The sequence below is a fragment of the Cricetulus griseus genome, chromosome 2 (genome assembly GCF_003668045.3).
Source record: "Cricetulus griseus strain 17A/GY chromosome 2, alternate assembly CriGri-PICRH-1.0, whole genome shotgun sequence".
Classification (NCBI taxonomy): domain Eukaryota; kingdom Metazoa; phylum Chordata; class Mammalia; order Rodentia; family Cricetidae; genus Cricetulus; species Cricetulus griseus.
Genome location: NC_048595.1, coordinates 61,268,448 through 61,281,365, shown reverse-complemented (window position 1 = coordinate 61,281,365; position 12,918 = coordinate 61,268,448). Strand labels below are relative to the sequence as shown.

The 12,918-nt window shown below is 38.1% G+C and overlaps 1 protein-coding gene across 1 annotated transcript in view; it reads right to left on the bottom strand.

The window, feature by feature from the left end:
* Haus6 (HAUS augmin like complex subunit 6) overlaps positions 1 to 12,918 on the bottom strand; it is a 32,923-nt gene that overhangs the window by 18,158 nt on the left and 1,847 nt on the right. The window contains exons 2-9 of the mRNA XM_027400378.2: positions 11,152 to 11,247; positions 9,194 to 9,272; positions 7,734 to 7,866; positions 4,575 to 4,719; positions 3,105 to 3,170; positions 2,604 to 2,652; positions 1,092 to 1,262; positions 419 to 612 (exon numbers count right to left, since the gene is read on the bottom strand). Of these exons, the coding sequence (XP_027256179.1) occupies positions 419 to 612; positions 1,092 to 1,262; positions 2,604 to 2,652; positions 3,105 to 3,170; positions 4,575 to 4,719; positions 7,734 to 7,866; positions 9,194 to 9,272; positions 11,152 to 11,247 (933 nt within the window). The remainder of the gene's footprint in view (positions 1 to 418; positions 613 to 1,091; positions 1,263 to 2,603; positions 2,653 to 3,104; positions 3,171 to 4,574; positions 4,720 to 7,733; positions 7,867 to 9,193; positions 9,273 to 11,151; positions 11,248 to 12,918) is intronic.

Sequence of the window (12,918 nt, the reverse complement as noted above, 5' to 3'; positions counted from 1 at the left end):
CATGGTCTCCCTACTCAAATGAGAACTTTTGTCATGCTCAGTTTTCAGGGGAATCTCACTTTATAGAACAAGTTGGCCCCAAACTCACAATCCTCATGTCTCAACCTCCCAAGTACTAGGATTACAGGCATGTAAAGCCATGTATGAGATCAAGGTTAACCTGTTCTACATGGTGAGTTCCAAGCCAGCCAGGGCTAAAAAGTGAGATTCTATCCCAAAAACAAAAAGAATTATCATAAGGCAAATAATTTATTCCAAACAAGAAAGTAACTATATTATTTGTCCCTTTACCTCATATTTTTCTCTGGAAATTTATCACATAAGACTCTTGACAAAACTGAAGAATTACACACAACTACTGCTGGGAAAACCTCCCTATTCACCCCATAGTAAAATAACAAAAGATCTTTCTGCATACCTCATATGTTTCATATCTGACAATCTTTCCCTCTGAAATTTGGTTTCTTTTTCAAGGTAAGGAAGGTCTATTGTCAATCTTGCTTGGCCAGTCTTACAATGTTCATATTTCATTACTTTCAAGACTTCATTTAACAACTGAATAATTGTTAAGAGGTTCAATTTTCCAGCCTCATAAACATTTCCCATCTGCAACTAAATATTCAGAAGGGGCAAAAATAGCAAAGATCTGTAGGTTCTTATAGTAATAAACTGTTACATATTTATGATTTTTACTATTAAATAACATTACCTTAGGGAATAAATCAATCACCACCCACATGTACCCATGCAGATATATGCGCACATGCGCGCGCGCGCGCGCACACACACACACACACAGAGAGAGAGCAAGAGAGAGAGAGAGAGAGAGAGAGAGAGAGAGAACCAAAACAGTACTATCTTCATACTAAGCAGTCTTAAGCTCTCTATACTATACAAAACTGCAATGACGAAGACATAAGAAAAGCAAATGGATACAAATGCACACACCTTTGCCAGGACCTTTATGAAGGCTTCACTAGAGATAATAAAGAACACAAATGCTGGAAGCAGTGGGAAATCACTCAGTTGAAAAGAAATGTTTAAGAAGCAGTGACACTCTTTTAACACATTTCCTTAACAGCAAAGTTTACCTGGCATATCTGCTCCTCAATTCTGTCAAGCAAGAGCCTTGGAATATTAATAGCAACATTAGTTCCATCCAAAACACACTGGTTAACAAGACTGAAGACTGAACTAACAACTTCTCTCTCCTTTTCCAAAAATTTGAGTGTCTCATTCACTGAAGTCCACAAAAACCGAACCTTTGAAAACAAAACATAAAATGTAACATATATGAAATAAAAAAAGAAAAAATATATAACATATATGTACTCTTAGAGAACGGCATAAATATTAGTTCACCCCTACTAACAAAAGAAATAGAGCTGAAAAGTAAATTAAGTGACTGTATTCTAACTGTTTAAAGTATTGATATCCAAAGGAGCTTGAAAAAACATTTTTCTTGAATTTTATTTTTTCTTTTTTGGGGACTTGAGACAGGGTCTCACTACATAACCTTGGCTAGCAAAGAACACTAGCCTCCAACTAAGAGATCAGGCGGCCTCTGTCTCTTGAGTGCTAGGATTAAAGACTCGTACTATCACAGCTGACCTAAAGAATTTCTTAGGAAAAATACAGCTTATATAATTTTCAAACAAGCTTAAGAAATCTTTATACTACCATTCAAGAATTGTACTACCTATGGCAAGCTCAAAAATGAAGAAAACAAATGCCGGGTATGGTGGTTGCACATGCCTTTAAGTACTCAGGAGGCAGAGGCAGACATATCTCTATGAGATCTAGGCCAGTTGGATCTACATACTGACTTCCAAGACAGCCACAGCTATGGATCCAGACTCTGTCTCAAAAGAGAGGGGGGGAGAAGGAGAGACAGAGAGACAGAGAGAGAGATGAAAGATGAAATAAATAAGCAGAATTCAGGCAGAGAAAAACTCACAAAAGCAAGTGAGCAAGTCACAGCCTTTTCACAGTGAAGGTAAAATAAGTGTAAACATTATGAACTTAGTTTCCTTTGAAAACAATGACGTGGGTTTTTTTTTTAACATTTTTTTATTACTATTTTATGTGTCTGAGTGTTTTGCCTTCACATACGTCCATTTCCCAGATTCATGCACAGCTAGCTAAGGCCAGAAAACGAAATCAGATCTCCTGGGACTGGAGTTACAGGTAACTGTGAGGGGCTGTATGGGTGCTAGAAACCAAACCTGGGTCCTCCAAAAGAGCAGCCAGTGCTCTTAACTTTTGAGCCATCTCTCCAGCTCTTCCTTATGCTTTTTGAAGTAACATTTTGCCCTCATACGCTAAGGCTCATTACAGAAAACTTAGAAAACACAGAAAACAAAACCTTTCCACCAATGCCCTACTATTAACATTCTGTTAATTCAGGTATGTAGTTATGTATATACATAAATTATATTTTTAAACAAAATTAAAGTTGTTATATATGTTCTTTGTTGCTGCTTCTCACTTGGGATTACATTGTCCGGTTTCTGAAATATACTGACACAGAAAATGCTAACATCAATAATCTATAAAGACTTCCACAATAGACAGATTCTCTGCTATTAAAAAATGTATCTTACCTTTTGAATTTTCTCTTGTATATTACTCTGATCATCACAAGGGTCCATTCTAATAAAAAAAATTAAACAACTGAATTAGTCATAAGAAATTCACATGGTTATTTTACATTCTAAGAAATCTGCTAACAAATCTACTAACAAGCATTTCAGTTAAAAATAAAAAAAAAATTAGTACTCATCTGGGTTTAGTAATACATGCCTTTAATCCTAATGTTCAGTTGGCAAAGACAAACAGATCTCTGAGTTCAAGGCTAGCCTGATCTATATAAAGTCCCAGACCAGACAGGGTTACCTACATACACTGTAAGAATCCTGTCGCCAAACAAAAAGAACTCAAACTAAAAGCATTAATACTGATTTTGGAGAACTTTATTAAAAGTGAGAGAAAAAATGCTCTAGTCCTGGCATTTATTCTATTTCTATTTTTAGTAGTTTCATCACTCGTAAAATTCAAGATCTAAATATTGTGTAAGGTAAAGTCCAGCTCTAAAAGTCACTTGCCTTTTAATTTGGTTTTGTAAGACCATGCATTCTGATCTCAAATTTCGTACTTGCTTAATAGACAGACTGCAAGACAAAACAGAAAAGAACATTTCAATTACAATGAACTGGTATAGCCCATTTGTTTATTTTCTCTTTTCTTAACTATAATATTTGAAAGGAACTGACAAGATGAGTCAGTGGGGAAAAGCACTTGCCTCCAAACCTGACATCCTAAATTCAATCCCCAGACCATACAGCAGTAAGTGAAAATCAACTTTCAAAAGTTGTCCTCTTAAGGACTGGACAGATGGCTCAGTGGTTAAGAACACAGAGTGCTCTTTCAGAGGACCTGGGTTCAATTCCCAGCACCCACATGACAGCTCACAACTGTCTGTAATTCCAGTTCCAGGGGACCCAACACCCATGGCAAAACACCAATGCACAAAAATAAATTTTAAAAAAAGTTGTCCTCTTAATTCCACTTGCACAATATGGAGTGTACACACAATACAAGTAAGTTTATTTTATATGTAAAGGTAAAGGGACAAACTATTCTGTGGCAGTTACCTGTCTCATTTCATGCTGTGACACCAGTACACCCAAAAAAAGATTTGTTGAGTAGATAAATACACATATAAATACTACAAACCGGAGTGTGCCCATTTGCAGTATTTATATATACAATATAGAAGAAGAACACAATTCAATGCTAGCCTGGTCTACATGGCAAGGTCCAAGTCAGCCATGTCTTCATGGTGAGACCCTCTCAAAGATAGATAAGATAGATAGATAGATAGATAGATAGATAGATAGATAGATAGATAGATAGATTAGTATTCTACTATAAAATGACTAATATGGAGTACTTGTTAGGAGGTATAAAATATTTATTCAAACTATGAAATAAACATTAAATACATAATGGAAACATGAAAAAAATTACAGAATGAATAGTACAATTAGAACTCAAAAATACAACCCCAGGACCAAAGAGATGGCTAAGCAACTGAGAGGACTTGCTGCCCTTCATGGACAATTTCCAGCTCACAACTGTCTGTAACTCTACTTCCAAGGACATCAAACACCCTCTTCTGGCTGGGCGTTGGTGGCGCACACCTTTAATCCCAGCACTCGGGAGGCAGAGGCAGGCGGATCTCTGTGAGTTCGAGGCCAGCCTGGTCTCCAGAACGAGTGCCAGGATAGGCTCCAAAAGCTACACAGAGAAACCCTGTCTGGAAAAAACGAGGAGGAAAAAAAAAAAACAAAAAAACACCCTCTTCTGACCTGTGGGCACCAGGTACATGTGATGTACAGACATATGTAGGCAAAGCATCCAAACACATAAAATAATAATTTTAAAGTTTGTATAATTAAAATGCAATATTAATTAATAACCAAGAATTTGAAGTAGGCATAGGTTATTTCTAGGCTTGTTTATACTGGTATTTATTTAAAAGAAAACTTTTCTAACTTTAAAGTATTACTTACTGTGCATTTTCCTGGTATTTTTGGATAACATAATGTTCTCTTTGCAAAATCTGTAAAAATCTGTTACGTGCTACATGGCATCTGGCAAGGCACTTGTGCATATCTTGTGGCTTTGCATTAAATGTTTCTGCAATACGTAGAGAATCTATATGGAAGACAAGATCACAGATAACATCACATGAGCTCATCTTTCCAGCAAGACAAACAAGAGGAAAAATAAAATAAAATAAAATAAAACCTGTCATTTTTTAAGCAACTCTTCACTTTGTTACTGATGACCAATGAAGGAGAATCCATATCACAGGTCAGATTTTTATCTATAAGTCCTACTGTAAAGACAGATCAACAATAAAGATAAGGATATTCTCCCAGGCAGGGTCTCCATACTACACTTAAAACAACTTACCCAGCTGGGAGGTGGTAGTTGGTACCTTTAATCCCAGCACTCAGGAGATAGAGACAGGTGACCTCTGTGAGTTCAAGGCCAGCCTGGTCTCCAACATGAGTTCCAGGATAGTCAAGATTGTTACACAGAAAAACCCTGTCTCGAAAAAACAAACAAACAAAAAGACAACATATCCACATCCTAGCATGCTGCACAGAAACCTCCACAATATCTAATTACATGAAGGAAATTAGTTCACTGAATTCAGAAAGCACCTAGACATTGAAAATCTTGACTAAAATTACTTTAAATCAGAAGTTGAATTCAGAAGTCCAAATACAAAATAAATTCTTATTAAATCTAAATACTTAGCTGGGCATGGTGGTGTATACATATGATCCCAGTAGTTGGCAGATAGGGGCAGGAGGATCAGGAGATTAAGGCCAGCCTTGGCCACAAAGGGAGACTAAGACCAGCCAAGATTACTCCAAACAAAACAATGAAAAATCCAAACATATATATTTTATGTAAAATAGCTTGGATTACATGTAATAGTACAAATTATCTATTTACAGAAAAATTGTCACAATGTTAATGTTGCATTAAATTTAAAATATGTAAGTATTTATAAAGTTTGATCATAGATGTTTGAAAACATCATGCCTAGAAATAGCAGGCAAATGCACACATATCTAGTTTGGGTTGTAGCACTGTTCTTATAAAGGATAGCCAAATGCCTCTCAGCAATAGGCTGGGTAAGCAATTTAGGGTGATTTGTTCAGTATAATAAAAAGCAGTTCTAGAAAAAAAGTAGAAAGGTCTATCAACTGATACCCAATGATATCCAAGTGGAAAAAAGATCCAAAACCAGGGCTATATCGACATTTATGAGCTTCGTTCATTTTTTTAATTTGGTTTGGGTAGTGTTTTTTAAACAGTCTCACTATGAGCACAAGCTGGCCTAGAATTTACATTGTGTCCCTAGGATGGCCTCAAACTAGCAATCTTCCTGACTCAGCCTCCCAACTGTTAGAATTAAAACCATGTATTGCAACACCATATGCGGTCTCCTATGTCACCCATGAAGGAGGCCTAAACTCACTATGCACCACAAGTAGGCCCTCAACTTGAGATCCTCCTGCCTCAGCCTTCTAGAACTTAGATGATTATACACATGAATTGCCATTCCTAGATCTATTTATTTATTTAAATGTGTGTATGTGTGGATGCCTGCTTGTCCACATGTGTATATGGTTTTTTAATATTTTGAGTTGTGAGTCAAGCCTTTAATGGCTGAGCCATCTCTCCAGCCTGTTTTGACTCTTTTTTTTTTTCTTTTTTTTAAAAAATTGCTGGTCAAAGTGGCACATATCTGTAATCCTAGTACAAGAGAGACTGAGACTAGAAAAGAAGAAAGGGAAGGTATAAGAAGGGTAAAAGAAGGGAGGGAAGAGAGGAACTCATTACGCTGTTGCTTATACAACTGAAAACATCAAAATTGCCAGGCCTGGTCCTGCACACTTAGTCCCAGCACTCTGGAGGCAGAGACAGGAAACTCTGAGTTTGAGGCCAACCTGATCTACATAGTGAGTTCCAGGACAGCCAGAGTTAGGTAGAGAGGTCCTGAATCAAAGAAAAAAAAAGGGGGGGGTCAAAATTAAAGAACAGGGTGAGTTCTCACATTCTTATTTTTAACAGTGTGTACTAAATGACTTGAATAAACAGGACATTGTCAGGAAATCAGAAGACAGGCAGGGGTCAGTACTTCAGCACTTTTGCCTTGTACCTGTCCATATTTGTGAGCAGAAATAAAACAGCACCATAGTTAATAAACTATAAGTACTACTCACTTTTATTAACTGTAAGAATTCATTTATTTGATTTTTATGAACCAATGAATTAAAAAATTTGAAATAAAAATTATTGCCCAATGCCAATTACTGAACTAAACTTCTAACAATATTCACCACACTGGATTAGAGACCTGATTTGTCTCAATGGCTCTTTTTAAGCCAAGCAAGGTAAGAATGGATTTCTACACTTTTTTTAAAGGCAGGTTCTCACTAGGTAGTGCAGGTTTGCCTGGAACTTGCTGTATAGCATAGGTTAGCTTACATGTTTGTTCATCCTGCCTCAACTTCCAAGTGCTAGGATTATACCTATATGCCACCATGCTGGCAGTTCTGTATTTCAAACAGGTTGTTAAAGCAAATTATGTGATCCCTAAAGCCTAAAATATTTATCTAACCTTCCTATGGAAAGGTACCCTAATCCCTGCAACAGAACATACTAGAGTAACATAAATATTAACAGGCTCATTATGAGGTTTCAACCATAGGTGAGTAAAATATTAACCATTTGATTTTTCAGGCAAATGAATGGTTTAACTTAATTTGATCTTGATTTCAAATCATGAACAGTAACAATTCAAGAATAAAAACAGGCTGGGCAGTGGTGACACACTCGTTTAATCCCAGTACTCGGGAGGCAGAGGCAGGCAGATCTCTGTGAGTTCAAGACCAGTCTGGTCTACAAGAGCTGGTTCCAGGACAGCTGCCAAAGTCACAGAGAAATCCTATCTCAGGGAAAAAAAAGAAAGAAAGAAAAAAAGGCACCAGGCAGTGGTTGCCCAGGCCTTTAATCCCAGCAATTGGGAGACAGAGGCAGGTAGATCTCTGTAAGTTCAAGGCCAGCCTGGTCTACAAAGCGAGTTCCAGGCCAGCCAAGCTATACAGAGAAACCCTATCTTGAAAAACAAAGTATGAGTAACTTACCATTAGATTTTGTTTTAATATATTTGATTGCAACAAATCTTGCAAAATGATACATCAGATGAATAAACTTAGGACCACCAGGAAAAAGAAACAGTGAACCAACAACTTGAGGAAAACCACTTCCACATTCAGCCTAGGAGAAGACATAAATGAGATGATTCAACCAACAGTAACTGTCACAATTTTAATCACTACTTTTTAAAAATTTTATTATTTTATGTGTGGGTGTTTTGCCTTCATGTATGTCTGTGTACCTGGTACTTACACTGGGAGGTAGGGCCAGAAGAGGACATCAGATGCCCTACAACTGGAGTTTACTGGAACTGGTGCTTGTGGGCTGCCAGGTGGGTGCTGAGAATCAAACCTGGGTTCTCTGAAAGAGCAGCCAGTGCTCTTAACCACTGAGCCAGCCCTCCAGCCCCATTGCTCTATCTTTTTAAAGGGTCTGTGATAATCTTGCAGTGGGCCACACATGAGCTCTTCACTGTAGGACAGTAAACCATCAGCATTCCCCCTTCACAGCACAGTGACTTAGAAAGCTCAATTTCCATAGCAGAAGGGAAAATAGAAAACATAAAGCTTCAACCAGCTACTACCTCAGCCCACTCTCCTACCATTATTAAAACCTAAGAAAGCCAGGTACAGCATTCCCCCTTCACAGCACAGTGACTTAGAAAGCTCAATTTCCATAGCAGAAGGGAAAATAGAAAACATAAAGCTTCAACCAGCTACTACCTCAGCCCACTCTCCTACCATTATTAAAACCTAAGAAAGCCAGGTACAGTGTTACACACATAATTCCAGTGCTAGGGAGGGAAATAAAGGCCTTTAACCTGAGCACTCAGGCGAAGCCAGGTAGACAGATCTCTGAGAGCTTGCTTGAGACCAGCCTAATCTACATATCAGTTCTAGGCCAGCCAGAGCTACATAGTGAAACCTGTCTCTCAGAAAAAAGATTTCATGTTGGGGGCTAAGGAGATGGCCCAGTAGATAAATTAAAATTCTCAGATTCCATGGCTGGGTGTTGGTGTTGCAAGCCTTTGATCCCAGCACTCGGATCAAGTTAGACATCTAAACATACAAAATCAATCTCTGGCCTACACAGACACAACAGAGGCTTCATTTTACAAAAAGAATAATGTAGTTTAGCAGTTGTTCTTGGTTTGGTTTGGATGGTTTTGTTACAGTGCTATTGATGGAACACAAGGCTTACACATGCTAGGCAAGTAGCCCACTGAGCTATATCCTCAACTTTAAGGGATTTTTGTTGTTGTTTATTTTTGTAAGACAGTTACACTATATCACCCTGGCTGGCCTGGAACCCAACACAAAGACCACCAGGTTGGCCTTAAGCTTCGTTGGATCCTCCAGCCTCTGCCTCTCAAGTACGGGATTACAGGCACTCCTGACCCTTCTTCAAGGATGAATCTTCTATCAAAAAAAAAAAAATTTATACTTACAGAAATCTCTTTTAACCATTCACAGCAATGTTTCCGGAATTCCGTGTCACGTTTTTGGTTAAATGGAGGCCAGCAATCTCTTAAAAAACATAAAAGCAGACTATTGAACCCTCCCAAAAAATCAAACTTAGCAAAATTTAAAAGACATGAAATTTATTCTCCACAGTAGAAACATTAAAGCAAAATGAATTAAATTAGTGTTCTTAAACTCAACTGAATGCACTCTAAGAGAAAATAGTTCTTTTTCTGAAGTTAACATTTGTAAGTTGAGTTCAGTTTGTTATACATAATCATATATTATTATAGAGATTTACCAAAAAGTAAGCTAGTCTTGGTGTAAACCTTTAATCCTAGTACTGGAGAGGCAGAGGCACGTGGAGCTCTGAGTTACAATCCAGATAGAGTATAAGACCAGCCAGAGGTAATGTGAGACACTACGTATTAAAAAGAAAAATAAATAACTTTACAATTTACCTATTAGTCCCTCCATAACCTCTTTTTGCCCAATTATTTATTGGGGCATAAATATTTATCCAAAGATTCAAGCTTTTTAGCCCAATGTGGTAGTGCATGCCCTGCAGTAGGGAGGCAGAGGCAGGAGGATCTCTCGTAGTTCCAGGCTAACCATGGCTACAGAGAGACCCAAAAAAGAATCAAACTGTTTGCACTCGTACAACATCTTTTTTCTTTTCCTTCCTTCCTTCCTTCCTTCCTTCCTTCCTTTCCTTCTTTTCTTCCTTTTCTTTTCTTTTTTTTAAGACAGGTTTACTCTGTAGCTTTGGAGCCTATCCTAGAACTCACTCTGGAGACCAGGCTGGTTACAAACTCACAGAGATCTGCCTGCCTCTGCTTCCCGAGTGCTAGGATCAAAGGTGTACACCCCCACACCTGGCTAAACCCTTCTAATCCTATCATATATGAACCTATGGGAGCAGAGGCACATGAATGTCTGTCATTTCAAGGCCAGCCTGGTCTATAGAGCTAGTTCCAGGACAGCCAGAGAGTTCAACCTAACAGATTCCAGGTAACCAGAACCACATAATTGAGATTCTGGTCTCAAAAAAAAAAACTTGTTTATATTTATGTGTACTGTTGTTTTGCTTGCAGGTATATCTATACACCATTTTCCACACCTGGTACCTTCAGAGACCAGAAAAGTATGATACCCTAGAACTGATGGTTGTGAACCAACACGTGGGTGTTGAGAATCAAACCCAGGTCCTCTGGAAGAGCAGCCAGTAAGCTTAATCACAACCATCTCTCTAATGCCCCAAAATAAAAATTTTATAGAGAAAAAAATAAGCTGGGCGTGGCGCACACCTTTAATCCCAGCACTCGGGAGGCAGAGGCAGGAGGATCTCTGTGAGTTCCAGGCCAGCCTGTTCTCCAGAGCGAGTGCCAGGATAGGCTCCAAAGCTACACAGAGAAACCCTGTCTCAAAAAAACAAACAAACAAAAAAAAAAAAACAAAAACAAAAAAAAAAGAGAGAGAGAGAGAGAGAGAGAGAGAGAGAGAGAGAGAGAGAGAAAATAAGCACATATTAACCCATTAATGTTTAGGCCTAAGACCATGAAGTTGATGTGGTGGGTAGCACAAATTTTAAATCCCAGAACTAGAGGCAGGTGGATCTAAACTGGTCTACACAGGTTAGCCAGAGTGACACAGTGAGACCTGTCTCAATCCTCACATCAGAAAGACTATTAAGAACACCAGGAACAAAATCTGTATTTATGAAATATACAATTAAGATAAGCATATCCATGCACACACACACAACCCAAGCACTCAGACAGCTACAAAAGGCTAAGCATACATTTTTAAGGCTCACACCTGAATTTTATCATTCATTTAAGACAAGATAATGTCCAAAGCTAGAATTCGGGCTTACATAAAAAAATAGTCTATTTTCAAATCTGAAAATGACTAAAAGAAGAAAATGAAATAACTTTTTTCCTACCTGAAAACTTCTTTGACAAGAGATCCATCCAGTGTTTGAAACAAAAAATAAGAAACTATATAAAAGGCATCACGGTTCAGTTTGTCAAACATGTTCCTAGTGGTTTAGAATGGGAAAACAATTATAAGACAATTAATAAAGCTATACAACATCAAAAACTGTCTAAACATTGCACTCAAAATTGGCATTTTTTCATTCTCTTCAAGAGGTCAAGGCAAATTAGTTTTTCTCATTCTGGTACATGTTACACTCCATTAAGAAAAAAACATACAAGCTTTTATTTTCTGATTCTGAAAATAGAGATCCAAATAGAAAACTAGCCCTTTTGCTTTATTGCTATAAAATATTAAACAAAAAGGGATGTAAAAGCTAATTAATGGCAAGGCATGCCCTGATGGGATAAAGATGGTACTGATTGACATTTACTAAGTAACAGTAACAATAGCTAACATTTTTGAGAACTTGGTATTTGTCCAACATTATTTTATGCCTTTTACAGGGAACAATTTATCCTGAATTCTTCAAAGTACTATACTGTTTTCTTAAGATTATTTTAGTAATTTGATTGTCCTTGTTATATATACAAAAGTTTAATCTACAGATGCTAAAAAAAAAGTCCCTTCTCAAAATATGCCAGGTGGGATACTGCATTCAACAAATATCTGCTGAATGAACACATACATCACCTCTCTTTTCATTCCAACCGTCAATTTATAATTTATTCAGATGTAGATAACTATGCAACTCTGCTTCCCCTCTGTTCTACTCCTTGGCAAAACTAATGAGACTTTCTAAATGCAGTCTTGGCCTAGAACAACTGGGTCAGTTCAGCATGTTCAAATTTATAACAACAGTGGTTTCACAAATATATGTCAACACAAACTACAAACACAGAATTACAAAGTTTGCCACAGATGTGAAAAAAATTTGTTAACTGTTTTTAAATAAATGTGATGCAATATTAGCCCTCAAAGAAGTTGTAATTTGGTTTGGTAACTGTTTAGAAGTTACTACTATTAGCATATGTAGTGCTTTGTTTAGAAGTCTGTTCGAGATGGCTCAGCAAGTAAAGGTGCTTACCACCAAGCCTGACTACCGGAGTTCTATTCCTGGGACCCACATGAGAATCGACTCTGTGTGTGTGTTGGGGGGGGAGAGGGGGAGAGAGAGAGAGAGAGAGAGAGAGAGATGTTTTTTAAAGATTGAGAAATGCCATTCTGTAGTAGCCCACACCTTTAAACCCCAGCATTCAGGAGACAGAAACAGAGTTTGAGGTCATCCTTGTCTATAAGACAGCCAAGGCTACACAAAGAACCCTGTTTCAAGGGGAAAAAAAACCTGGGCTGGAGAGATGGCTCAGCAGTCAAGAGTACAGACTGCTCTTGGTGAGGAACCGGGTTCAAGAAGACCACCCCAAGCACAAGGACAACTGTGGAATAAGACACTGTCTCAAGAAACAAAACTGGAGCCGTGTGTTGGTGATGCTCGCCTTTAATCCCAGCACTCCCAGCACTAGGGAGGCAGAGGCAGGCGGATCTCTGTGAGTTCGAGACCAGCCTGGTCTACAAGAGCTAGTTTCAGGACAGCCTCCAAAGCCACAGAGAAACCCTGTCTCGAAAAACAAAAGAAACAAAACTGGGAGTAGTAGCTCACACCTTTAGTCACAGCACTTGAAGGCAGGAACTCTGTGAGTTCAAGGTCAGCCTGGTCTACATAGTGAGATCCAGGACAGCCAGAGCAACATATACATATTGAGACCCTGTTTCG